Source organism: Bos mutus, chromosome 19 (assembly GCF_027580195.1).
Source record: "Bos mutus isolate GX-2022 chromosome 19, NWIPB_WYAK_1.1, whole genome shotgun sequence".
NCBI lineage: Eukaryota > Metazoa > Chordata > Mammalia > Artiodactyla > Bovidae > Bos > Bos mutus.
This window is the reverse complement of record NC_091635.1, coordinates 31,280,581-31,308,052: the sequence shown is the minus strand read 5'-3', so window position 1 is coordinate 31,308,052 and position 27,472 is coordinate 31,280,581. Positions and strand designations below refer to the sequence as shown.

General features: G+C 50.1%; 1 protein-coding gene across 3 annotated transcripts in view; it reads left to right on the top strand.

Moving 5' to 3' along the window:
* MAP3K14 (mitogen-activated protein kinase kinase kinase 14) overlaps window positions 1–27,472 on the top strand; it is a 44,674-nt gene that overhangs the window by 2,574 nt on the left and 14,628 nt on the right. For 2 of the 3 annotated variants that reach the window (XM_070389979.1, XM_070389981.1), the window contains exons 2-6: window positions 19,977–20,252; window positions 21,392–21,461; window positions 23,331–23,541; window positions 23,645–24,256; window positions 25,383–25,520. In XM_070389979.1, coding sequence (XP_070246080.1) covers window positions 19,997–20,252; window positions 21,392–21,461; window positions 23,331–23,541; window positions 23,645–24,256; window positions 25,383–25,520 — 1,287 coding nt within the window. In that variant the 5' untranslated portion in view covers window positions 19,977–19,996. Of the gene's footprint in view, window positions 1–12,557; window positions 12,702–19,976; window positions 20,253–21,391; window positions 21,462–23,330; window positions 23,542–23,644; window positions 24,257–25,382; window positions 25,521–27,472 lie in introns of those variants that run through there. The other variant, XM_070389980.1, reaches the window with a different exon arrangement.

The following is a 27,472-nucleotide window of genomic DNA, read 5'->3' as shown; positions in this document are numbered from 1 at the left end:
CTTATGGGCACTTTGGAAGACACCAGTGTGAAAGTGGTGGGGGGTGGGGGGACAGTTCCCTGTCAGTGGATTTGGGAAGCTTTAAGGATAAGCCAGCTCCCCCTGGCCTCCGCACGCTGAGATCCCTGGGCAGGGAAAGTAGTAGGGGTTGAGCACCTTCAAGGGGAAGGTGAGCTTTTAAATTGATGCACGTGTGAAGGCTCTGCATTTGCTGGGTGGTGCTGACTGAAATGTTGAAAGCAGTCAATTAGAAATGGAAGGCCAAACACAGGGCAGATCGAGTAGTAGAACATTTCAGTTGAGCTGAGCGAAGCACTGAACATCTGTTGGCTTTGGGGTCTTCAGTTCTGGCCTTGTCTTAACTACCTGAGTGACCATGCAGAGAAGAGTCACTTTTCTCAGTGGCCTGTGTGCCCTTCATTGTATTCTAGGTTAAAGGATCCCCTTCTCATGGTGGCCAAGGCAGAGGATGGGGGCGGAGGTGTAGATTGGGAGTTTGGGACCATCAGATACAAACTCTTACATAAAGATTGGATAAACAACAAGGTCCTTCTGTATAGCACAGGGAGCTATATTCAATATCCTGTAATAAATGTTAATGGGAAAAAATACATATATATGTATATATAAAATTGTATCACTTTTCTGTATACTAGAAACTGACACAACATTGTAAATCAACTATACTTCAGTAAAAAGATCCCCTTCTCTTCTTGCTATTTTATATCATTTAATCTCTTATCCTACTGGTGTGAATCCCTTGAGATTATATGGCATTGAGAGTAACGATCCTTGTGGCCATTCTCTGTGTTTCCTCACAGTCCTACAAAGGAAGGCAGGGACCAGGATCAGGAACATGAAGCCTAGTAAGGAGAGAGCAAGTGGACAAGATTACTTAGGAAATCAGTGTCACGTCCAGAATCGAAACCCACATTTCTTGACGTCTAGTTCAGTGCTTTTTCTACTAACTTACATATAAAAGGATAAGTTGGGATTTTTTTTGTTTGTTTCCAAAACATGTCCATCTTGAATATAACTGAACCAGGGTAGCTGCTTTATTTTTCTATTTATGTACACAAGGATTAACTCAGAAGTGTTATCAAGTAATTAAGAGTTGATACTTATTATCCATAATAATTATTACGAAAAGTCTGAAAGATAAAGAGCACATCCTCTGGTCAAGTCTGCTGATCCCTATTTTACAGAGGCAGAAATTAAAGCAGAGGGGTCAAGCAACCTGCCCAGAGCGGTAGAGCCAGTCCATGGCATCTTTGTGCCCTGTGTGGGGGTTCAGGCTGCCGGGTCAGAGAGAGACCCAGGTCGGGTCCAAGTCTGCCGCCGTCTGCCTGTGTGACACCAGGCAAATCAGTTCACTTCTCTAAGCGTCCGGCGCCCCATCTGTAAACATTTCGTGGCGTTGTTTTGAGTAGAAAATGAGAGAATATATATAAAGTGCTGAGCTCGGCACGGAATAAGCCAGAGGACACAATGGGTGTAAATGTGGCTGGTGGTTGTAGTGGTAATCGCAGTACTGGTAGTTGGCGATTACCACTTTGACTGGACCTGTTTTCTGGAAGATGATGTCAGGAAGGGTCAGGCTGCCTGACTGGGCCTGTCATTTTCTCAGCAGGACCACCACTGGGACATTTCTTCCATCTGGAGGTTCTAGCTGTCATGTTCTCCCTGTCTTACACTAAATTCTGCCCTCATCACCCTCCAAAGGAACCTAACAAGGCTCCAGCTCTGCCTGCTCAGAGCTGGCAAGCCTACGCCTGGGGCACCCTCGGCCGCCACCCAGGGGCAGGTACAGCTGGGCCTTCTGGGGCCCTCCTGTGTCCCCCATACAGTGAAGCGAGTCTCAGCCTTAACTCTGGAGGGGAAAAAAGGAAAATACTGTGTACAATATAAGTCAACAAACACTTGTTCCTCTCTGTTCGGGAGACTAAAAGGGAAGCCTGGGTCCTGTGGGGCAAGGTTCCCACCACCGTGTGGCACCCTGCCCTTTGTCATCTTTTCGCTGGTCTGGGGGCCCTCAATCCGCAGTCAGCGACTCTCAGATTTCCCTTTAAATCACCCAAGGGAAAAAAAAAGCAAAAAAACAGTTTCACATTACATTTTAAATTCTTTTTCTCCCCCCCTTTCTTAATAGAAAACAAAAATGCAAGCTCCCACCAGGCTGACGTCCCCTTTAAATAACATCTTGTTTTCTCTTGGGGAAGCTGTCTTCATGGCCAAAGAGTCATTTCTAAAGTGAACCTAGTTTTTAGAAAAAATAGATCACCGGATGTCAAGCCTCGTGTGGAGCTAACAGTTCAGATGAAAATGAAACCAGCAGGCCTGGAGTGGCAACTCCACACTTGACTTCAGACTGGAGGTGAGAGGCAGAGTGTGTCTGAGCCCAGGTCGGCAACTGGTTGGCCCCACAGACTGCATTTGATAGGTGCCTTAGTCATTTTCCAGGCAGCTTTGCTTAGGTGAGCAGAGCACTTTCTCTGGAAGGTGAGTCACACTTGCAGGGGTGTAGGTGACATGCGATTTATTCCCCAGCTCAGTCACAGGAAGTCTTGAGCAGACCTTGTGGAGAAGCTGTCTGCCAAAGCTCATGTTCATTTCAGTCCAGGGGCTTTGGAGGCAGGGGGATAAGGAAGCCAGCTAGGGGCTCCCAGGGCTTGCCAAACGACAGAAAAATAGCTCCCCCAGCAGGGGGGTCATGTGGACCCGGCAGAGAGCCCAGATCAGCAGTGTCACCACGCTCTTGAGCCCAACCACCTTGAGGGTGGAAAATGGCCCATTTCCAATGACAGTCAACAAAGAAGCCCTAGGAGAGCTTTGGCTCCAGGGAGCTGGGAAACCCCTTGGCAAAAAGCAGAAAGATACAAACCACAACTTTGGTGTGAAAGGCCTTTCGGGGAACCCTTTTCTACCTGCTTTCCTTTTTACCACCTGAGTTGGAGGCTCTGAAGAGCTCCAGGGATTAGAAAGGCTGGATTGGACCTTGGCTTTCTGGAAACTTGCGAATTCTGAGCCTGCCACACTTCTGGAGCCAGTGTTTCAATTCAGAAAGATGCTGCAAAGGAAACTCCTGAGCCATCTCTTCCACGCAGTTTCTGGTTGCCGGACTTTCTGCCGACCCTCTTACCATTAAAGCCATGACCAGGTATCCTTCAAGGCACGGGGTTTGTTTCAGACTCTCTGTTCTAGACCAATACAGTTGGTGTTGAACTTATTGCTGAGGGTCAGAGACCTCTCAGTGTCCAGGTGGGCTTGACTTTATTGAAACCACAGGGGAAGAGCTAGTGTTACCTTGTTTCATTTATCCATCGCAGACTCCTCTCCAGCCCCCTCCCCACACCTCTTCCATCTAGACTAGCCAGCAGTCACTTTGGGTGGGCATGGCTAAATGACCTTAGGCCTGAACCTCTCTGTCAAGAAAGAGCTGTTGGGCTTCCCTGGTGGCTCAGTGGTAAAGAATGCACCTGCCAATGCAGGAGACACGGGTTTGATCCCTGATTTGGGAAGATCCCACATGCCACATGGCAACTAAGCCTGTGTGCCACAACTATTGAGCCTATGCTCTAGAGCCCAGGAGCCACAATTGCTGAAGCCTGTGCACCCAAGAGCCCATGCTCCATAGCAGGAGAAGCCACTGCAGTGAGAAGCCCGAGCATCACAACCAGATAATAGCCCCTGTTCACCGAAACTAGAGAAAAGCCCGTGCAGCAACGAAGACCCAGCACAGCCATATAAATAAATAAAAGTATAAAAATATGTATTTTTTAAAAAAGAAAGAAATGTTTTGAGTTACAGCCTGGAAGTGATCATAACCGTTTACACACTTCTCTGTTTAACAAAAGAGAAAATGGTGAACTCAGGAAGTTAAGTGAGTTGCCCAGGGCCACACAGCTAGTTAATTGCAGGATCTGAGCTAAAGTCCAGGCTCTTTGTGCCGTGCTGTGCTGCCATTGAGCGAAGGAGATACTCCCGGAGCAGGGGTTACTCCTCCTTCATATCCCCACCCAACCCCATCACACTCAGCCTTTCTTCTAGCTCTGCCAGGCCTGGGGAGGGTGGAGCCAGAGCAATAGCCACCCTGAGTCTAAGAAAAAGTAAACAGAAAGCTATTTATTTGACACTCTCTTGTACCATGAGGTTCGTGTAACCACAGGAGGTGAAGGTTGATAAGAAAATACAATTCTGGGCAGGGTTACCTGGAAGTTTCAAAGGTTGTCTCTGCCTGTAGGGCACTGACCTACCTCACCAGGCAGTGTCTTACCCAGAGGTGGGCCTTCAGTAGCTATGAATGATTGATTATGAGGCTGCAAACCCACCGGGTGCCAAGAAGGTCTTCTGTATCTTTTTCCTGTCATGGCCCATGGCATACAAGTGGCCCAAAGACCCAGAGTAGTTGGGCATCATTCCCTCTGGATCCATCCAGGTCCTCTCAGTGAAGAGGCTCTCCCTTGTGGGCAGAGCTTGATGTCACATCTGACTAATGTCCCCTCTAAGTCCAAAGAGTTGTCCTGTCTGAGATCCACCACTGTGCTCTGCCGTCTTTGACATTTCCTTTTACCAGACCAGAATTAGTCCCGTCACTACTAGGGAGAGCTGGGAGGCTTGGGACAAAGGGAGGCTTTGCCAGCTTCAAATGAGGATGCTCTTGCCAATTAAGATTAGAAATGGACTTCTCTAGCCCAAGAAATTAGGTTGGATGAACCAGATAACTTGAGCCCACGCTCAGCAGTCCCAACTGGGAGATGCTGTACTTTGAGAGGCAGGAATAGATTTACAAAGATGAATATAAGGGACTTCCCTGGTGGTTCAGTGGTTAAGTTTCCATGCTTCCACTGCAGAGGGCACAGGTTCAATACCTGGTCAAGGAACCAAAATCCTGTACTCCCCGTCATGTGGCCAAAAGAAAAAAAAAAAAAAAGATGAATGTAAAAGGCAGAGATTTGTGTGTGACCTCCCGTCTAACACATGTATGCAAATCTGAGCCCAGATGCATGCCATCCAGTTCAGAAGGGTCATCGTCTCGGGAATTGGAAATCATGTGTTTCTCTCGATGAGCATGTAGGAGTGAGCGTACATTCTCAGTTGCTCAGTTGTGTCTGACTCTTGTGACCCCTTGGACTGTAGCCTGCCAGGCTCCTCCGACCTTGGAGTTTTCCCAGGCAAGAATGCTGGAGTGGGTTGCCATTTCCTTCTCCAGCATTTAGGAGAAAGGATGACAAAGGTGGCTCAGTAGCCAGCTTGCAGGACTCCTCCTTGCTGGGGTGCAGGCATAATACAGCCACCATGCTGTGTGCATGGAGCTGACTTCTTCCCTCCAGCTCACCAGGCGACTGCACCGCCTGGGGTCTCAGAGCCTATGGCACCCTCTGTCCTGCAGGAGTACATCAGGGATCCTTTCTCCCAGTCAGAGCTCACCAGGGGGACCAAATCCACTGGCTCTGCTAGGCACTAGCATCTGAAAACAAGGACAGCTGAGATGCTGTCCCTCATCAAGGTCACTGTGGTGGCAGAAAGATGGACATAAAGGCAGATACATTGTGTGTGTGTTCAGTCACCAGGTCACGTCCAACTCCTTGCAACCCCATGGACTGCAGCATGAAAGGCCTCCCCATCCCTCACCATCTAGCAGAGTTTGCCCAAGTTCATGTACATTGACTCAGTGATGCCATCCAACCATCTCATTCTCTGTCACCCTTTTCTCCTTCTGCCTTCAGTCTTTCCCAATGTCAGGGTCTTTTTCAGTGAGTTGACTCTTCACTTCAGGTGACCAAAGTATTGGAGCTTCAACTTCAGCATCAGTCCTTCCAATGAGTATTCAGAGTGGATTGACTGGTTTGATCTGCTTGCTGTCCGAGGGACTCTTAAGAGTCTTCTCCAGCACCATAGTTCAAGACTATCAATTCTTTAGCACTCAGCCTTCTTTTGTTGAGGTGCTGCCCCTCGACAAGCTTGCCATGGTGGCGGAAAGATGGACATAAAGGCAGACATATTACACATGCCAAATTACGAACCATGGTTGTGGGAGCTGGAGGGGGCTAAGTAAGTCCCCTCGGATGGTGGCTCCCCTGCCCCAGCTCCCGTGGGGAGGAGCCCCGCCTTCCCATCCAGCGTGTCTGGGCAGGCACACCCACAGTATTGCTCTCATCGTGGGCCCTTGTATCTCTTGGAATAGGAGCTTGAGAGCAGTCTGGAAACTTCAGCACTCCAGGGGAAAGGAGCACAATGGTGGAGGTATAGGCTGTCTTGTAGAAATGTGCTGGAACGTAGCTCAGAGCCAAAGCAGACAGCGAGTAAGTAAAAGGTGAAAAGTGAAGTCACTCAGTCATGTCCGACTCTTTGTGACCCCATGGAGTGTAGCCTACCACGCTTCTCCGTCCATGGGATTTTCCAGGCAAGGGTACTGGAGTGGGTTGCCATTGCCTTCTCCAGAGGCTCTTCCTGACCCAGGGATCGAAACTGGGTCTCCTGCGTTGTAGGCAGACACTTAACCATCTGAGCCACCAGGAAACAGCAGGCCGTTAAAGACACAGCTGACTTATCCTAGCCTTCCAGGCTGGGGTGGAGAGGACAGTGGCTGCGCTTACCAATCCCATATGCTTGGGGCCACTCAGACAGAGGCGTAGGCAGATGGTCTGAGGCCTGACCCATGACAGTGGGTCTCAGTGACTGGGTTCCAACAGTGAGAACTCGAGACCATTTCTGCCTTGGTCACCCTCGTGTCTGCTCTGGCCAGCGCAGCACCTGGAGCGTGGTAGCCACTGGCTGTTTGTTGTGCGTGGAGGTGCAAAACTAGAATCCACGCTCCTCTTTCTGGGTCGTGCTGGCTGTGCATGGAAGTGCAAAACTAGAATCCACGCTCCTCTTTCTGGGTCGTGCTGGCCTGAGAGAGGCTAAGCCGCCACAGGCTGGCTCCTGGTGCCCCCTCCTTTACCAAGGAATTGATCTGGGATCCGCTGGGAATATTCCCTGTCTTAGTGTGGGTCCCAAGCCCCTTCCTCTGTCCTGGGGGAGGACAAAGAATGTGACCCCATGTTAGAAAGAGACATGTCCTCGAGGGACATGTCCATTCAGGCCAGTCTGTCAAAGGATGTGTAGGACAGCATCTGAAACGAGGCCATGGTCAGGGTTCAAGGCCATGGTCTGGTGCCACTGCCAAAGGGACCTTGTCCTTCCTTTCATATACCCCCGTGCGTTGGAAGCCTTCTGTGGAAAGCCAAGTTGTTTGGGTTTCTTGTTTATTCTGAAGTTCCTCAAACTAGTTCCTCAATTTCAGAACCAGTCACCAATAACTACAATGAACTTGAAGCCTCTTCCCTGCCGAAGAGGCTGAGCCCATCTCTTTCCAACTCCCCAACCAAACAGGTAGACCCTGCCTGAAGCCAGTCCCACCTGTGAAAAGCAGAGTTACCAACCAACCGAGGTGGGAGGGGTTGTGTTGCAGTGGAAATTGACCACAGCCCAGGGAACTGCTCCTTTCTCAGAACTCAATCTGAAAAGTTAAATAACAAGTTTTTCACAAGCAGACCTTGCTCACGGTGATGACCTTAAGGCTTGGCAAGATCCAGAAGTGTGTTTTGACTCATCAAAGAAAGCCGGTTGTGTTTGGTTTGATTTTGGTGTGGAGGGCAGTTTATGGCCCTGTCATCAGAAACTGGTCATGATGGAGTGGTTCACACTGCAGCTGCCACTTCATCAGGGCACTCAGTTACACCAGATATCCCAACCTGCAGATTGCAGTGACTCTATGAAATTTTTTTGACATAACATACATTAAAAATTGCTTCCTACATATTGGATAAAACAAAGTACGCATGTGGTCAGGGTTTTTCTCAATACTACACCCTCCATCCTCCTGCATACCAGTCCCATAATTGTCTCTGGATCAGTGATGCTTCCAGTGGCATCTTTTCTATATGCTGTTGGCTCTCCTCATGCAAAAGATTTGAAAGTTGAATTGAAAATGTCCTTATAATATGTTTAAGGTTTATACAATATCCGATATCAGGAAACTGGGGACCAAGTAATAACCACATTTATGAATTTAGTAATTGATGCTCAAGGCTTTGCTATTAAAAATAAAGACAAACAAATGATAAACTAGGCTCAGGAAACCTGGAGCCAGGCTTTATAAAATGAACGATGAATTTGAACTTTGTCGTAGAATTGGCCCCTGGGATGGGCCCAGCTGAGGTAAGCACGGGTGGGCTAAGGAACACAGGCCTGCCACAAGCTTGGAGTCTTTGTTCCCCATTGCCATTTTAAAGTTGCTTTTTCCAGAACATAGGCCGGCTGTGCTTATGCTTCCTAATTGAGATGCTTCCTCCTGGGTCAGTCCCTGGGTTTCTCACTAACAAACATTTGGCTTGTGGCAGCTTCTCCATTTGGGTCCCGGTTTTTAAAACTTGGATCATTTGAAAGTGGATATAGTGTCATGGTTAAGAATATGGACTTTGACGTGAAAGAGACCCTTGTGCACATCCTGCTTCTGCCACTTCCTTGCAGTGTGACCTTGGGCAGATCACCTGATCTGCTGAGCCTCAGTTTATCCCTCTGTACAAGGGGAATGATTGTAGAGGTATTGTGAGGATTCAAGGAGTAATACACATGCATACATAGCAAACATTACCTAATATACCTAATACATAGCAAGCAATCTTAGCTGCCATTATTATTTTTATTATTATTGACAACCAGCATGTAATTCTGTGCAGACATACAGCAGCAGGTTGTTGAAAACACCCAAAGATGTCCACAGGAGGACTGATTTCAGCTCTAGCTGCTGAGGAATCCTGGGCTCTGGTTCATCATGCACAGGCAGGTCATTGTTGAGTCCATTCAGAGCCGAGGCCTTGCCAACAGATGTAAGCAGCCAAAGAGGGGCCGGTGTTTTCCTCTCAGGTCCAGTTCTGCGGTTTCCCACTCTTTTTTTAAAATTTTTACTGGGGTATGGCTCATTTACAATGTTGTGTTGGTTCCTGCTGTACAGCAAAGTGAATCAGTTATACATATGCTCTTTTTTTACACGCATATCCACTTTTTTTTCCAATTTTTTTCTCGTATAGATCATTACAGAGTGCTGAGTAGTTCTCTGTGCTATGTAGCAGGTCCTTATTAATTATTCACATTTATAGTGGTGTGTATATGTCAGTCCCAAACTTCCAATTTATCCTTTTCCCCACTGGTAATCATAAGTTTGTTTTTTACATCTGTGACTCTTATTTTTGTTTTGGAAATACGTTCATTTGTACCGTTTGTTTCCCATTCTTTATGGGGCCACACGTGCCCACGAGCATGCCTTACATCTGGCATCTTCACCACTGCGTTAAGCTTGTCATTGGATGGTTATAAAGCAAAAGCAGGGAAGCGCTGGCCATCAGAGCTGGGGACCCATCTGTGAGCATCCTCCTGCTTCTTGAGTCACTGCAAATGAAACTCACAGTCCCCAGGGGAGAACAAGAAAGGGGGTGAAACGAAAACCAAAACCAGGAGGGACGAGCTTACCCATCTCCAGCTTCTGTGTTCACAGCCCTGCAGCCAGAACTCACTGATCAGCCCCAGGGGTTCTGGCAAGGTTTCCTCTGTGTGTGTGTGTGTGTGGGTGTGTGTGCAGGTGGGGGAAGCAACCATCCAGTACTTATGAAGCCCCAGTTACAAATGTGGACCCGATGCCTCCTAAATTCTCATTCCATATCGAGAGACCCTCTTTTAGTTTTAGCTTGGTTTCACCATAAAAGTAATACCCCAGAGAGAGCATCTCTAGAGGGACATGTAAGAAATAGGTAATGGGATCCCCTCAGAAGAATGGGAGAAGGGTGGGAGGGACTTATATTTCTCATTGTATATCTTTTCTGTATTTTATTTTTGCCACTTGGAAACATCTGTTAAAAAAATGAAGACTGAGGGAATTCCCTGGCAATCTAGTGGTTAGGGCTCTGCACTTTCACTACCAAGGGTCCAGGTTCTATCCCTGGTCAGAAAACTAAGATCCCACAAGCAGCATGGCATGACCAAAAAAGAAAAATGAAGACTGAGAAAAGCAGTACCTACTCACTGCAAAAAAAAAAAAAAAGTGAAAATATTAGAAAAATATAAAGAATATTAAAACACCACCAAGAGAGAACCATTGCTGCATATCTGTGCTAAGTGTCTACATTTTTATAAATGTTGATAAAATATACAGACACATGCTAGGTGGGATCATGTTGTCGTTCAGCATTTTTATAAATGTTGATAAAATACACAGACACATGCTAGGTGGGATCATGTTGTCGTTCAGTCGCTCAGTTGTGTCCAACTCTTTGTGACCCCATGGACTGTAGCACACCAGGCTTCCTTGTCCTTCACCATCTCCCGGAGTTCGCTCAAACTCATGTCCATTGAATCGGTGATGTCATCCAACCATCTCATGCTCTGTCTTCCCCTTCTCTTTCTGCCTTCAATCTTTCCCAGTATCAGGGTCTTTTCCAATGAGTCGGCTCTTCGAATCAGGTGGCCAAAGTATTGGAACTTCAGCTTCAGCATCAGTCCTTCCAATGAATATTCAGGGTTGATTTCCTTTAGGATTGACTAAGGAAATCAGGTTTGATTTCCTTGCTGTCCAAGAGACTTTCAAGAGTTTATAATTCTGTATCCTTTTTCTGTTAACATTGTATCCCATAAGCATTTTTCCATATAGCCAGATATTATTTGTAGATGTTTTTAATGGCTGTGCCATGACTTATTTAATATTATCCTCTCGTGTAATTAGACATTGTTATCTGAGTGTTTTACTGTTATAAAGATACACTGAACATCTTTGTACATCTTTTCCTGTATTTCTACATACATGCTCCATACCTCCTAGATTGCAGTTCTGGAGTTGTGTGCACAAATGGCTATCTTCCCTTGGTGTATGATGATTTATCATACTTAGAGTTCTTTTATCTAGATTACTTCATATGATGAGTAAAGGGAATAAGGGTGAGGAGAATTAAGGAGGCCGGGTGCCAACGGAAGGGACGCTGGACGTGGAAGGCCTGAGCTTCGCCTGGGAAGGGTAAGCAGGATGGGCAGTGCAGCCCACACAAGGACGAGGTGCACACGGAGACTGTAGATCTGAGTAGCCAGCAGGGTCTGGAGAGCTCAGACTGGCCAAAGCCAAACCCTTTGTTTAGGGAAACAGTGGTGAGAGATTATGGACCACAGAGTTGGGACCGGGCCGTAAGCCATGCATAGCCGACAGATGTCTTTCAGCTTGAGGTTATCTTAAGGACATGATGATTTGAGATTAGCTTGGCCTCAGTGTGGGATGGGAGGGGTCAGGGAGAAGCTGAACGTGAGTAAGGCCTGTGGTAATAGAACAGGTGTGCGGTGATTTCGTGCCTTAAACACTGGAAAGGGCCTGGAGACAGCAGTGTTTCAGCACACGTGGGGCTAGTTAACATTGACATGTGGTAGGAACTGGGGATGGGCATAAATATTATTCCACACACTTCATCTACCCGGCAGTGTGACCTATGGAATTGGCAGCGAGACTGAGTTTTGTGGGCATGGCAGATTTCTTTTTCATAACTGACCTGTAAGATTTTAATGATTAATGTACATTCACATTTCATTTCCTCTTTAATGGGAAATGCTTAGGCAGAAATTGCTCTCCTGGGAAGCAGACCGCAAGCTGGCGAGGAGGCAGGTTTTGAGATTCCTGCAGCTGAGTTTCATTCCTTCCTGCAATGTCTTGTTTCTAGGTCCCAATGCCCACTTCATCTCTCTGCCAAAGGGAAATTCGCCATCCCTACAGAGGCGTGTAACTTGTGACTTTATCGGCCCGGGCTGGGCAGGTGAGGGAGTGGGTTCTGTCCCAGTGGAGGGTTTTCATTTAATGCCCAGTCTCCACCATCTGCCCCTACCCTGTAGGCTCCTCCACCTGGAACCCTGCCCCTGAATTAGACTGCTCTCGCTCTGCCGAGAGTTTCACCCCTAGGGGTAGATCAGGATCAAGCACAGTCCTATGGTCTGGTACCTGAACTCCATCTGCAGCCTCATCTCCTGCAGCTCCCGACAAGCTTTGCTCACCAGCAACCTCAAGCTGTTAACTCCTACAGAGACTCATTTTGTTCCTTAACTTTTGCCGCCCCCTCGATTTGGAATGTTGTTTAGTCACTCAGTCCTGTCAATCTCTTTGTGACCCCATGGACTGTAGCCCACCAGACTCCTCTGTCCATGGGATTTCCAAGGCAAGAATACTGGAGTGGGTTGCCATTTCCTTCTCCACGGGATCTTCCTGACCCAGGGATCAAACCCCCATCTCCTGCTTGGAACACCCACTCCTTTTTCTTGAGAACTTATTGCTCACCCCTTGAGACCCACTCCGGGTATCCCCTGCTTTAGGAAGCCTTTCCTGATCTCCAACAGGCGGGGCTACTGTCTGTCCATGTGTTCCCACTGCATCTCGGTGTGTCCGTGCCCGTCGTCGCATCACTGTTGTAAGGAGCTACTTGTCTCTTTCCCCAGGAGACTGTAAGCTCCTCAAGGGGCTGTGTCTTCTTCCTCAGCATACACCCCGCACTCAGCACTGGCTCCACACCCAGCAGACCAGTACATGTTCAAAGAACGCTGTCAGAAGATCCTGCAATTCTCTGTAATGTGACAGGACACTCTAAAGGCAAGACCTTCCTCATTCAGAAAGCTTCAACGTGCCTCTGGATTTAGAGGTGCTTTCTTGTGGGCATATAAGTGATTGTTATATCTTTCTGTTTTAAGTATTTTGTCTGCTATTAATAATACATGTTTTAGTGAGTATTGGCCTGGCATATCTCTTTTCATCTTTTGTTCGCAATCTTTCTGTATAATTTTGTTTTGTCTCTTTTAGTTAGCATCTAGCTGGATCTTTTAAAATCCCGATTGTCTGACTTTTAATGTGAAGCGATCTTCATCTATGCGAGTGTATTGTGATTAATGATGTATTGATACTTTGGCTTGTTTTTGCCACCATAACTTGTGTTCTCATTTTATACTTACTGTTCTTTTTCTTTGCTTCTTTTTTCCTTCTCTCCCTGCCTTTTGTTAGAGTAATCAAGTTTTCTATTTTTCCTTCTTTACACTTTTGCTTTGGAAACTGACTTGTATTACTATTCTTATAGTTAGTTACTCTTAAATTTTAGCATACATACTTAGTTATAGTTTTTTTCTAATGAAATGTAAAATATTCATATGTAAATTTCACAAAATAGCAAAGCTTATATCACTCTACCCACTGGACAACCCACCCCACACTTCTTTCTTATCTATATTATCTAAAACTTAATGTAGTTTTGTTTTGAAGTAAATAGAACTAGAGAGAAGTTTATGTGTTTAAAAAAAAAAAAAATTTTTTTTGTGCCTTGCAGCTTGTAGGACCTTGGTTCTTTGACCAGGGATTGAACCTGGGCTGCGACAGTAAAAGCACTGGGTCCTAACTTCTGGGCCACCAGGAAATTCCCTAAAACTTAATGTTTTAAAGTGGTTTAAACTGATTTTTTTTTTTAACATTCAATTGTTGATTAAATTGACCAACATCGTATCAATTTCTGTGCCTACCATTGTTTCTTGCATCCCATTTCTTCTCTGGTTTACTTTTCTGCTTCCAAAAGCACATCCTTCAGTGGTTCTTTCAGTGAAGGTGGTACTGTCTTTCCTGGAACTCTTGTTTTTTTGTGCGTGTATTGTGTGGGTTTTTGTTTTTTTTTAATCGTTTTAAGAAAATGAAATGACCTGTTAAACCTTATCTAGTTAAAAATGGTAACATTTCCAGGAACATGTACTGGTGTAACTCCACCAGAAGTTTGACCAATTTACTGCTGAGCCAGCCCTTAGTGATGAGATCCCTCATTTTTAGTTCTTGTGCTTCCTGCCTACACAGACTAATAAATTATTACCAACAGTGAGCAGACCCTGCGGGTAAAATAGGGGTAGTAATATGGACATGGGTAGTAATATTGCTCAATTCCTAGAGTTGCAGGTACCTTTGCCAACAAGTTGTTATCCTGGAAAGAAAATGAGGATGCTTAGGTTCCCGAGGAAGGGCCAGGAGTGTCCTGGTTTTAGCTTTAAAAACATGTTGATGCTCTAGTTGTATAAATTGGGCCTCATTTGTTTCTGCAGGTAGCTTACCTCTCAGAGCCTTAGTTTCATCTGAAAAATATCATCAACCCTGCAGGGTGGTTGTTCATCAATTACATGGATAAAGCACCTAACACGTGCCCAGCACAGAGACCTTTAATGAATGGTGGTGACTATTACAGCCCTTGACACTTAGGAGACTCTCACTGATGATCTGCTGAGTGAATGCAGGAGCATGCTAGCAAAGGGTTCGTTGAGGAGACAGGTTATAAAAGGTGAGATCTGGCAGATAGCAGTAATAAAGGAAGAAGATGCTGTTTACAGAAGCAGCAAAGTGAGCAGAGGAAAAATATCAAAGCTTACCCATTGCTGCTCAGGCAAGTGAAAGGATCAGTGTGACTGAAACAGAGACTGAAGGTAGGGGCTTGGAGAGGGTCGGCAGGGCAGGAAGGGGGCCTGGGGAACGCATGGGGATCTCTGGGTCTGCCTGGCCAGCTCGCTGTGCCTGGCACTTGCCCTTGGTTCCCCTTCCTGCACACCCCTTGTTCTTGATAGGCAGAGGCTGGCCCAGTGTGGCCTAGTAGCCAGGCAAGCTGAAGGCTTAAAAGAGGAAGCAGCAGAAAGAGATTGGTTTTCAACTAATATCTTATTAAGGAAGTTGAGTCATTCTACTTCTGCTATTTGTCTCCTCTGGGCATTCAGAGAAGGACAAGTTTTTGCTTCCAGATGAAATATCATGAGAGGGATTTGCCCTGGTCTGCTCTGGCCCCTCAGTGAACATTTTGTAGATGGCCCTATATTTCTGTTTGATATACAGCAAACCAAAGCTTAAAGTGTTGAATGCCTTAGGTAAGGTTTGATGGCTTGGCTGTATGGTGCTGAAACAGAGAAGTCCCATTGTCTCAGTGATGGTGGTCGTGAGCTTGGTCACGGGTAAGGGAATGAACTTTGATTTAGCATCGTCTCTTGGCCAAGCAAGCTGACTGGAGAGGCAACAGCATGAGTCCAGCTGCACCTCTGCAGTTTGTCACCGTGTGACTGTTTTGGCAGGCTACTGAACTTCTCTAAACCTCAGTTTTCATTCTGAAATTGACACTAATAATGACGGTGCTTAGGAAATATTAACTATCAGTCTGAATCGAGGTCATCCAGCCGTCAAAAAATCCTGACAAATCAGTGGCATTTGGGGAACTAGAAGGAACCTCAAATGATTTCCTGGGTCAGAGTCTTCAAACTCTTTTCCTTGAAGACCTAGGATGCTGGAGAGGTCCTTGGTGGATGGAGGCAAGCTGAGTGTGTGGGGCCCTTGCCCACCTTCAGCAGAGCAGCTGTCTCTAATTTGAGTTACGTGTCAGTTGCACGTTTCCAGGTCTTTTATATTGTGAAGGTTGAGGTATGATTTCTTTTAATAAAAATGGTCCTGTGGCTTTTTAATAAAAAGCTTCCACAGCTAGAACTCGTATCTTCTGGTCCCCAATCTGGTGTTTTTACTGTCCTTACTAAAACAGGGAACTGAAATATGATACATTTTAGAAAGGTCGTCACCACTGAAGATCAAATTTTAAACATTACTCTGTGCCTCCCAGTTTAATCAAGCAATCATTTCATCTAAACCCCATCCCCATCCCAGAATCCTAGGAAGAGAAAGTATGCTGTCAGAGAAAGCATTGCTGTAATGGTCTCAGGCAGGAGCTGTCTAATAGCACTTTCTACAGTGATAGAGGTATTCTGTGTGAACTCTCCTATATGGTAGCTAGGATAACTGAAGAATTGATTTTTAAATTTTAGTTTAAATGAATTGATTTGAATGTCACCCACTGTACAGCACAGGGAACTCTGCCCAATGCTATGTGACAGCCTGAATGGGAAGAAGTTTGTGGGAGAATGGATACATGTATATGTATGGCTGAGTCCCTTTGCTGTCCATGTGAAACTATCACAACATTGTTAATCAGCTATACTCCAATACAAAGAGCCCGCCAGGCTCCTCTGTCCATGGGATTCTCTAGGTAAGAATACTGGAGTGGGTTGCCATTCCCTTCTCCAGGGGATCTTTCCCACCCAGGGATCAAACCCAGGTCTCCTACATTGCAGGCAGATTCTTTACCATCTGAGCCACCAGGAAAGCCTCCAATACAAAATAAAAGAAAAATAAATGTAAATAGCCATGTGGCCAGTGGCTGCCGTATTGACAGCACAGCCTGACAGTATAGAGCAGGGGTTGGATGGCAGTCCCTGGCCACTGGGCATTAGAGTCATCCAGAGAACTTGTCAGAAGTACAGATTCTGGGCCCAATGCCCACTGACTGACTCAGTAGACATAGGGCAAGTACATTTGAGAACCCATCTAGTTATTGTAACTTAGGTAGGATAGCACTGCCTTGGTGAGCTCTTCCTTGGCATAGAAGAATTGAGCCAGAATCAGGCGTTTAGCCCTGGCCTTGGTCTTCTGGGGAGACTAGAACAACCTTCTGAGGAATGTTAGACCCTTGGGAAATATGGTGAAACCTATGGACCTCTTCCCTGGAGAAACACCAATAAAGTTCCTAGGGTTCCCAGACCTCCCTGAAGCCATCCTTGAACCCACGTTGAGAACTCCTCAGCTTGGACAGAAGATCTTTACTAAGCTGGAGAGGGAACTGAGCTGGAGCCCAGGAGCCTTGTCTACCCAGATGTGTCACACACATGTGCCCAGGGGTTGACCTGGTGCTCTCCCCATCATTCCTACCCCCAGGCCCCTCCGGGGGGTCATGGAAGCCCCACAGAAGAAAGGACAGGCAGTGTACGTGGATCAGGCCCTACAAGAATACTGACTTAATTCTGCCCCTTTCCCTTCCCCTTGTGTGTTCATGGCCTGTGAGTGAGCTGAGCGGGTGTGGCTGTTGCCACTGCTCACATCCTCGGCTCTGACACACGGAGCAGAGGGAAGAGTACATCTAAGGCCTGAGTGGAGCTGTGGAGAGTGTCCAGCTGAGTAATGAATCAGGATTTTGACTTGCCTTCAAAGGCAGAAACACAGCAGGCTCCCACTTTAGTCCTCACTTCCCGCGAGCTGCAGGAGCGAGAGAAGGGGCAGAGCTGCAGGGCTCCGGGCTGGGGCAGCAAGCCGGGACCCAAAGCCCAGAGATGGGCAGGCCCACCCAACCAGCAGTCCCAGGCTTAGTGCAGAACCCCACTTTTTGTAGATCAGAACCCACGTGGAAGTGGGGAGGGAGTGAGGAAACGAGCGTGTGTATATGTCGAGCGCTGCTGTCCGGCCAGAGTGTCCTGAGAATAGCCTCTTGAACTTGGAGACAGTCGATGAGAGTCTGAGTCATGGTCATGTGGCACTGGAAAGGCAGACACAGGAGAAGCTGTACAACTCCCGGGCCATGATTTCGTGCCCCCGGGAGGCAAGGGTCAGCCTGTTTTCCCCGTGCCCTTCACAGGTTCAGCAGCCAGCTGCTGGGTTAGCTTCTCAGGCTCCCTTGTTCCTCTCTCTCCCTGTCAGGCTGCTGGGTGAGTCATCAGGGCGCTGCAGAGGAGGCAGCCCTGACCTCGGCTGCCTTGGCCTCGGTTTCTCTGGGACGGGGTGCCTAGAGTGCTCGCAGAGGAAGGACCAGGGCCCCTGGCCAGCTGCCCACCCAGCCACCAAGGTGAAAGGACAGCTTGTTGGGGAGGGGCGCCCCACAGCCTGTCTGGAGGAGCGCCAGCTCCGGGTGAGCCATGTCAGGCAGGAAAGGCCACATGAGCCCGAGTGCAGCTTAGCTCTAAACAGCCGGGTGCCTCAGAACAAGACTGACCACTGGCCATTCCTCTTGCTGTCTGGTGAAACTCTCTCTTCATCCCAAGATGCTCGGCATCATCCTTGATTCCCTCCTGCAGCCAGCACCCCCTGTGCCCTGCTCTGCTGCACACCAGGGACACGACCTCTGCCCTCAGGAGCCTTCTGCCCAGGGAGGCCCATGACATCCCCCCTTGCCTGCAGCCCAGGGACTGGGGAGTGGACAGCACAGCCCAATAGGCCCAGCTCCACACAGCCCCATGCAGACTGGTGATCTCCGGCAAGTCTCCGCCTAATTAGGCCTCCATAAAAATGAGGAGATTGAAGCAGTGTTCCTGTAGGCATACCTCTAATACTGTTAGGTTTGGAGTGCTGGGGGCTATTTGTAAGGTCTCATTTCTCTTATAAAGAGGCCCTGGATCAAGTCCTTTTGGAGAGGGACAGGGGCTGCAGGGGTGTGGAGTGGGATGAAAGCACCCTTACAAGTAGAACAGCCAGCTTGGAGGGCTTTCACCTAACTGAAGTCAGAGCACCCCTTAGACTTAAGGTCATCAAGAAACTGAGGCCATCCATTCAGCCGCCGGAGCATCCAGCCTGCAGGACCACACCCGCACCCAGGCTGAAAGCTGGAACCACTCTGAGTTCAAAGCTAGCAGGCCCTTGAAGGCAGAGATGTGGGCATCAAATTCATAGCAACCGACAAACCTTCCCCCACCCCCACACCCCAGTCAAGCTGCCTCAGCCTTTCGTGTGTGCTGTGGTGAGCCAGATGCTGTAGGCAGGAGGTCTCAGCCTAGAGTTTCCCAGTGTCCCACTGTCTCTCGGAAGCTTCCAGCCTGATCAGGCAAAAGGGCAGAAGTATAGAGGCCTGGCTTCCCACGGTCTGTCTTCATCCCTCAAGAGCAGATGGAGGCGTGGTTCAGGATGAATGGAGCTACTGCAGAGAAGACCTCATCTGTTAGCAGCAGCTGAGGACCAAGCTGCCATCAAAGAGCATTTATGAAAGTATCTGCAATCAGTGCCTTCTTAGGCTTTGTCGCAAACAAGTCATGACCCAGTAGGGCACTGCCCTTGGGAGTTGAGAGCCCCAGTCTTTAAAAAACTTCCCAACTGCTAACAATCTCAGGGCAGCGCTGTTCTCTTTTGTGACCACTCCAGCCCGCGTGCTCTTTGCACAGATTGTCACAACAGTACATTCTCTCTCCCATCTGGCTCTGTGGGAACGCAGAGCTGGGGGAGACGGAGCCCAGAGAGAGATGAATTCTTGTGCTTTGTCCTCATATTTCTAGAGGTGTCAGTTGGTGGTGGGGTGTGTGGGCTGTAATAGAAATTCCATTACTAATGTTACCTGAAAGAAAAACGATCCCCAAAAGAGGTTTTCAGCAAGTGAATTTGGACATTACAGAAGGAAGCCTGTCAGTCCCTTCTGGAAAGCCACAAACAGATGCAGCTCAGGAAAGGAGCCAAGTTCTGGTGTTGCTGCTTGCATGGTTTTTAGGTTTTACAAGATTTCATATGTGTCTCTATATAATGTGTACATATATAAATAGACATACACAAATCTATATATATACACGCATGCGTGTATATATATACACACACACACACACGCACATGCACTCATATGTACATGCATACCTCTACCTGTAACTTGGGAACAAAACTAAACCTCGATTCTCTCCTCTTGGAGAAGAGCCCTCAATGGGTGGCACAGGCATGTCTCTAAGAAGGCAAGGCTTGTGCAGAATCGGTGAGGTGACTAATGGCTTTGGAGTATGGGATCCACCCCCCTGTTCTGCGGAAGCAAAGTTCACCACAAAACAAACAGCAGAAGACGACTCAGCCATTATTTACAAAGGCAAGAAAGAACCAACCCAGACATTGATCCACAGATGTCCCAGAGGAGGCAGACTAGAGTTCTCCTTGTGGAGTGGAGGGGAAGAACTGGTAGGGCCGGGGGGCTCACCCACATGAGACTGTGGCAAGGTTGCCATTGGGATCATTTGGAGGATAAATACATGTGGCCTGAGGGGGCAAAGGCCCTCTGCCCCCTGCTTTTCTCCTCCCACTGCAGCCTGCCCTGGGGTCTGGGGGTGACCTGCTCTGCGTGTGGTCTCTCTCGCAGGGTGAGCGTGAGCCTGGGAGATGGCAGTGATGGAAATGGCCTGCCCAGGCGCCCCCGGCTCCACGGTCGGGCAGCAGAAGGAGTTCGCCAAAGCCAAGGAGAAGACACAGGCGATGGGGAAGAAGCAGAGCTCCGTCCACAAGCTGGAGGCCGTGGAGAAGAGCCCTGTGTTCTGTGGGAAGTGGGAGATCCTGAACGACGTGATCACCAAAGGCACAGCCAAGGACGGCTCGGAGGCTGGGCCAGCTGCCATCTCCATCATCGCCCAGGCCGAATGTAAGAGCCCCGGGCTTCAGGGCAGGGGTGGGTGGCGGAGAGAGAGGTGGGGCACAGCATTTGGACAAGGGTTATTGGCCATAGGTAGGGCTTGGCTCAGGGTCCCCTTGTGGAAGAGGGAGGTCAGGGCGACCACCATAGGAGACACTCACAAGATAGGACCGGAGGTTAAGCCAGCAATCAGTGTGCCATGGGAGCCAGGACAGTGCCAGGGAGGGACACACAGGAAGGGAGAGGTGGCCGACGAGGCATTGCCCATGGTGACCAGAGCAGGGGAAGGTAGCTGGGAGGCAGGGATACATGGGCTCCAAGGTGCTAGGGAGTCTGCAGGATCATCAGGCAGTCCCTCTGCCTTCTCCTGGGACCTCGGGCAGCCTGAGCATCTCTGGAGAGGCCCAGACAGGAAAGACCAGGTCTCCCAGAAAGCTGCTCTGGGGCATTAGGCTCTTCACCTCTTCCACCTCAAGGCGGCCCCCACCCCAAAGGATGAACACCTGCCGTCAGGCCTGCAGGGTGGGGTGAGGCCTGGTCTGGTCCTTCTGCTTCCGCTCACAAGACCTCAAGATGGCTCAGAATGATGGCTGCCACCAGAGCCTGAGAAACTCCCAAGGGGGCGGGAAGGGCCAGGAACCCCCTCCCTCCCCACACCTCCACCCCAGGAAGTTTCTGGGGTGGAGCCTGGTGAGACCGACAGCTGGTGACAGTATTTTCCCACGTACATCCATCCTTCCCCGCATCTTCCGCTTCCTTCTGGCTGGTCCTTGACGAGAGATGAGAGAGTAAAAATTAAAGCAAAGTGAGTGGCATGGTTATGGTAGTTCAACCCACACACGTATGTAATAGTATATACTGAGCCGTGTGCGAGGCACTGTGTCGAGGGTTTTATATGGACCATCTCACTTACACCTCACAGTGTGTGAAGTGGGGTGGGCGCCCTTAAACGATTCCGTGTTGTAAGCACACCCAGTGCCCTTGACCCCCAGGCTGGGAGGGCAGGGTGAGGTCACCGCTGTGAGAGGTGGTGAGCCGCGGGAAAGAGGAGTGGCCAGGAGGGCATCTGCAAAGTGCCGCTCTCCTAAGTGCCGAATCCTCTTCTTTCTCCTTTCTGCTCGTCCAACCCCTTTTCCTTTAATTAAAAGGTGAGAACAGCCAAGAGTTCAGCCCCACCTTTTCAGAACGGATCTTCATCGCTGGTTCGAAACAGTACAGGTAAGACGGTCAGCCTGAGAGGGGCGCCCCGAGCTGACACAACGGCAGTGTCCCCACCCCAGCTGCTCGCCCCAGCCGCTCCCAAATGACCCCTGGCTCCCGCCTTCAGCACCTGTGGTTCGGCTCTTGGAACCCACCCAGGCTTCCTGGCTGAGCCGCTCTCCCAGCCAAATAAGCTTTTCAAAAGCTGCTCCCAGCGTGTGGATGACTGCCTCTGGGTCACATCAGCTTGACGTTTTATTTGTATTCTCCACGGAGCCCTTGATGCTCCCCTCGGTTCCCATCAGTAGGGAGGTGCTGGGAACAGGAGGCACCTTGCCGCTGGTGCGTGACCACAAGTGCAGGCCCAGAGAAGCCACTTGGTGAGAAACCTCACATGTCCTTCCCTCTATGAGACACACCCAGGGAGGGATGAGGGCTTGGAAACAGGCAGGGGCAGACTCGCAGCTCACTGGCCCTGTGGAAAGGAGGCTGAGTGAGGCTCCCCAGCCCCAAAGACTGGTTCTTGGCAACTGGAGGTTGAACCTGGACATAGGTCCTCCTCTCTCCCCAGGCAGACTTCCTTTATCACTGGAGTTTGGGAACCACTAGTGATGAAAAGGTTCTAGGAGGGCACCTGGCCTTGAACCAAGAAATGCTCCCTGTTTGGTCAGATTCCTTATGCCAGCCCGATGCCTTTTGACCCAGGGTTGGAGGTTTCTGATGGACTCACTTCTTTCCACTGCCTGAGAAACCGCAGGCCCCTAGCAATCCCCAGAACTGGGGTGAGTTGGCCTCCTTCGTGGGGGCAGGAGACGAGGCCATGGGAGAGCAGCTGAGGCCGTGGTTGGCTTCACAGCTGTTTGGCAGCAGCCCTTTCAGAAGGGCCCCCGGGACCTTGATATCCAGAGGGGCGAGAGCCGAGTTAGAGCCATGGTGATGCTCAGCCTCCAGCTGTCAGAGCAGGGCGGGTTCCCCTGGTACCGGGCACCAGCCCGGGCAAGGTGTCTGTTTATGCCGCTCCTCACATTCCTGGGGGAGCCCGGTGGGCCCAGGGCTGGTTGGGGTGGAGGTGACCAACATCAACTGTCCTTGCTCCAGAGGCCACAGAAACCAACTCAGAGCTGAGAATGCCTGCCATGGGGTGTGGCCTTCTGAGCCACATGCCCCCTTCTGGGCCCTCTCCGTGGGCAGTCCCCCTAGTCTCTCTCCATCCACATCAAAAGAGCAATGTGCAGCCTCTCACCTTAGTAATAACCACTGTTTATCAGAGGCTTGCCTTGGCACCAGGCACCGAGGTAGCCTTTTTGGTTTTTTTAGTAATTATTTATTTATTTTTGGCTGTGCCGAGTCCTCAATGCTACACGGCCTTTTCTCTAGTTGCAGCAAGCAGGGGGCTGCTCTCTAGTTGCAATGCACAGGCTTCTCATTGCAGCAGCTTCTCCTGGTGTGGAGCACGGGCTCTAGGGCGCTAGGGCTTCAGTAGTTGTGGCCTGTGAGCTCAGTAGCTGTGGTTCCCGGGCTCCAGAGGGCAGGCTCTGTAGTTGCTCTATAGTTGCACTATAGCATGTGGGATCCTCCCGGACCAGGGATCAAACCCACGTCTCCCGCACCAGCAGGTGGACTTTACACCACTCAGCCACCAGGGAATCCCCCCAGCTAGCCTTTTTAAATGAGCTGTTTCATTTAAACCCCATCTCCGCCCCACCTGGCAGAAAAGACTACCTCCTCTTTACCAGTGAGGGCCCGGACCGTCCTTGGGGCTCAGGAACTGTCCCGCGTTCCTGCAAGTCCTGACTAAGCTGGGATGTGACCTCGGGTCTCTGTGAGTCCATCGCAGTTACCTGCACCTCCTCACACCCAGACGGCGTGTCTGTGTCTATCTGACAGCCAGTCCGAGAGTCTTGATCAGATCCCCAACAATGTGGCCCACTCGACTGAGGGCAAAATGGCCCGTGTGTGCTGGAAGGGGAAGCGCCGCAGCAAAGCCCGGAAGAAACGCAAGAAGAAGAGCTCCAAGTCCCCGGCTCAGGCGGGGGTGGCCTTGGCCAAACCCCTCCCCAGGACCCCCGAGCAGGAGAGCTGCACGGTCCCAGTGCAGGTGAGGCCTCCCCCGACCCCAGTCCCCGTGCCCGGCTCAGGGCTTGCAGAAGAACTGCACCATGACCGCAGCTCCGTGTCCTAATGCTGTGTTTCCCCTGCAGGAAGATGAGCCTCCACTGGGTCCCCCATATGTTAGAAATGCCCCGCAGTTCACCAAGCCTCTGAAGGAGCCGGGCCTTGGTCAGCTCTGGTTTAAGAAGCTTGGGGAGGGCCTGCGGCCAACGCTGCCTCGACCAGAACTCCACAAACTGATCAGCCCCCTGCAGTGTCTGAACCACGTGTGGAAAGTCCACCACCCACAGGACGCCAGCCCCCTGCCCCAGCCCTTCCCCTACAGCAGGCTGCCTCACCCCTTCCCATTCCACCCTCTCCAGCCCTGGAAGCCTCACCCGCTAGAGTCCTTCTTCCTTGGCAAGCTGACAAACTGTGTAGACGACCAGCAGCCCCTGCCTGGCCCTCACCTGGGCAGACTGGCCTGTGCAGATAGCCAGAAGCCCCTGCCCAGCCCTCACCTGAAGCCCAGCTTCCCGTCTCGTGGCTCAAGGGACAAGCTGTCCGTGGAGGAGTACCTGGTACATGCCTTGCAAGGCAGCGTGAGCTCCGGCCAGGCCCACAGCCTGGCCAGCCTGGCCAAGACCTGGTCAGTGGGGGGCTCCAGGCCCCAGGCGCCCAGCCCCGAAACTGAGGACAGCGAGGGGGTCCTACTCATCGAGGCAAGTAGTCCCCAAACACATGGACACATGCCATCACCACCCCCTCCACCTCCGCCTCCAGGGCCGCCCATCTTCTCTTCCCCCTTTCCTTCACCTTCCTCCTCTTGTTGTTCAGTCGCTAAGTCATGTCTGACTCTTTGTGACCCCATGACTGCAGCACACCAGGCTTCCCTGTCCTTCACCATCTCCCAGAGTTTGCTCAAACTCATGTTCATTGAGTCAATGATGCCATCCAACCATCTCACCCTCTGTCGTCCCCTTCTCCTCCTGCCCTCAATCTTTCCCAGCATCAGGGTCTTTTCTAATGAGTCAGTTCTTTGCATCAGGTGGCCAAAGTATTGGAGCTTCAGCATCAGTCCTTCCAATGAATATTCAGGGTTGATTTCCTGGTATTGACTGGTTTGATCTCTTTCTTGTCCAGAAGACTCACAAAAGTCTTCTCCAACACCACAGTTTGAAAGTATCAATTCTTCGGCTCTCTGCCTTCTTTATGGTCCAGCTCTCACATCCGTACGTGACCACTAGAAAAACCATAGCTTTGACTATATAGGCCTTTGTCGGCAAAGTGATGTCTCTGCTTTTTAACATGCTGTCTAGGTTTGTCATAGCTTTGTTTCTCCCTCTCTAGTTTATTGGATAACTTTGTAACATTACATGATTTTCCCAAACTTAGATTTCTGGCTGTTAATCCCATCCATCTCTGACATTATCCCTTGTCCTCTGCCCCTCTTCATTGTCCTTCCCTTTCTTTTACCTTTTAGCTGAAGTCATGTTTTTTCACGGTCAAGGTCGTTGACAATTTCATTTCTGTCCCACAACCACAAATCTGGGGAGGAGGTTTTTTCATTGCAAGGATCAGATTGCCTCAGGCAGACCATGAAGCTCTCCTTTGCCTTCGCCTGATTCCTATCACCCCCTCTCTGGTAGTCCTGTCCCCCCACACCCCACCCCACCCTCTGCTGACCCCAAGCCCTGCCTGAGACCAGTTGGTGTCTTCTGTTGCGAGGGCTCAGCTCAGCCCAGCAGCCTGGCACGGGCCACCAGCTGGCAAGCCTTCCTCACTGTAACCTTCATCCCTCCACTGCCCTGGCCACTGAAACCGGCCTCTCTCTCCTGCCAACTCCAGAAACTCAAGCCGGTGGATTATGAGTACCGAGAGGAGGTCCACTGGGCCACGCGCCAGCCCTGCCTGGGCAGAGGCTCCTTTGGAGAGGTCCACAGGATGGAGGACAAGCAGACCGGCTTCCAGTGTGCCGTCAAAAAGGTATGCTGGGCTCCGAAGCTGAGGAGGGCAGCGGCCCGAGGCCCATCGCCTTCCCTTTGCCTTCTTTCAGGGTTAGTCATGGGTCTGACTCTCTTTAACGGAGCCTGGCTATCCTGGCTACCCTGGGTCAGCTGGCACTGGAAGGGGAGACAGTCCTGGTCACATGTCCCCGCCTGTGAGCCGCACTTGGTGTGTGTGTCTATGTGAGAGGGAGCGTGAGGCTGTGTGTGCAGCCTGGGCCCCTCCTGATGCCAGGCCCCTTGGGCAAGTCAAAACCAGGAAGATCATTGGATTGTCACAAAATTCATACTGAGCTGAAACTCTTAAACTTCACAGCGGATAGCAAGGTAATAGCAAGAGCACAGTCTCCCCCTAACAGGAGCCTCCCTAAGAGAAGCCCCCTGACAGGAGCCCTTTGGGAGCCAGATCTGACTCTGCCTCCTGTTGACTGGATGTAATCAGTCCTGGGAGATGGACAATATGAGGCAATGAGACTTAGTGAGAGCCCCAGGTAAATGGCAACCCACCCCTGAACTCTTGCCTGAGAATCCCATGGACAGAGGAGCCTGGTAGGCTGCAGTCCATGGGGTTGCAAAGAGTCAGACACGACTGAGCGACTTCACTTCACTCACTTCATACTTTATCACTGGAGAAGAAAATGGCAACCCACTCCAATATTCTTGCCTGGAGAACCCCATGGACAACAGGGTCGCAGAGAGTTGGACACGACTGAAGTGACTAAGCACGCAAGTTTATCCAACTACAGAGTTTGGCTTTGACCCTCTCCTCAGGAAGGGGCAGGGGAGGAAGACTCGAGCTTCTAGGATTCTAATTAGAGGCAGGGGCCTGAGTCACATCTCCTACTCCCTCATCTCCGTGATGTTAGAACTGGAGACCAGAGAGGGTCTGCACCTTGCCCACAGCCCCACAACCGGGCCTGGACCCGAGGCCTCCTTCTGTCAAATCACACTGTCCAGGCCCAGCAAACCTTGGAGGGTGTCAGCCCTCCTCTCCTTCTCCTCCTTTCTTCTACCCCGACTCTTCCCCTCACCTTAATTGGAAACCACCTTGCCCTTGACCTTAAATTCAGCTAAGAATAAGGGCTAGCCCCAAAGACTTCCTAAGGTGGAAATCAGAAACATTTCTATGGGCCATTTCCTTGGCCCATGGGCAGCGTGAAATAAGCTAATTCAAAGATGGACCTTGTTTTCAGATGGCTTTTTTTCAGCACACTCTGATTCCCCGAAGGAAGGGGACCAAATAGCCAGAACAGGCAGGTACAGCCTGCTCGGGCCCCATGCAGAGTGGACACTGCTGGCACCACTGTCTTGGGTGCCTGCAACTTTAAGGGGTGAGGGGATTGCGATGTGAACAGGGCTGGCTTCCATGGCTGGTGCATGACCAGGTGTTACAGCTGGAGAGTCTGGGCCTCGGGGCAATGGGTTGAGAGCGGGGACTATCCTTAGGTATTACCCCAAACTTCAGACACACTGTGTCAAATAAGCCGGCTCCACCCCTGCCCACCCCACCACTGACCGAAGCACGTGCTTAGTTCTTGCCAGCATGGGTCATCATCTCCCGCTGGGATGCCAGGGCCACGTGCCTGACCGCCTCAGCTGCAGTCCCCTCCCCAGGCCACCAGAGAAGGCTCAGCTGTCCCTCCTGAGAGGCGGGTGGGAGGAGGGCAAGAGAGTGTGAAGTATCCTGGAGATGAACGCCTGTGCTGGGGAGCTTAGTCACCAGGCTTCTCAGCTGTTGCGCTGCTGAGGTTCTCAGAGTCCCAGGCAACAAGGTAAACAACCCTAATATAGTAGAAGAGGACAGGGACTCCACTCCTCACCTCCCCAGGGCAGCCAGACAAGCTCCAAGCACAACGCACGGACTTGCCAGGCCCAGACCTGCTGCTCAAGCCCCCCAAAGCCGGCCCCTCGGACCTCTGCCTCCCCCCAATC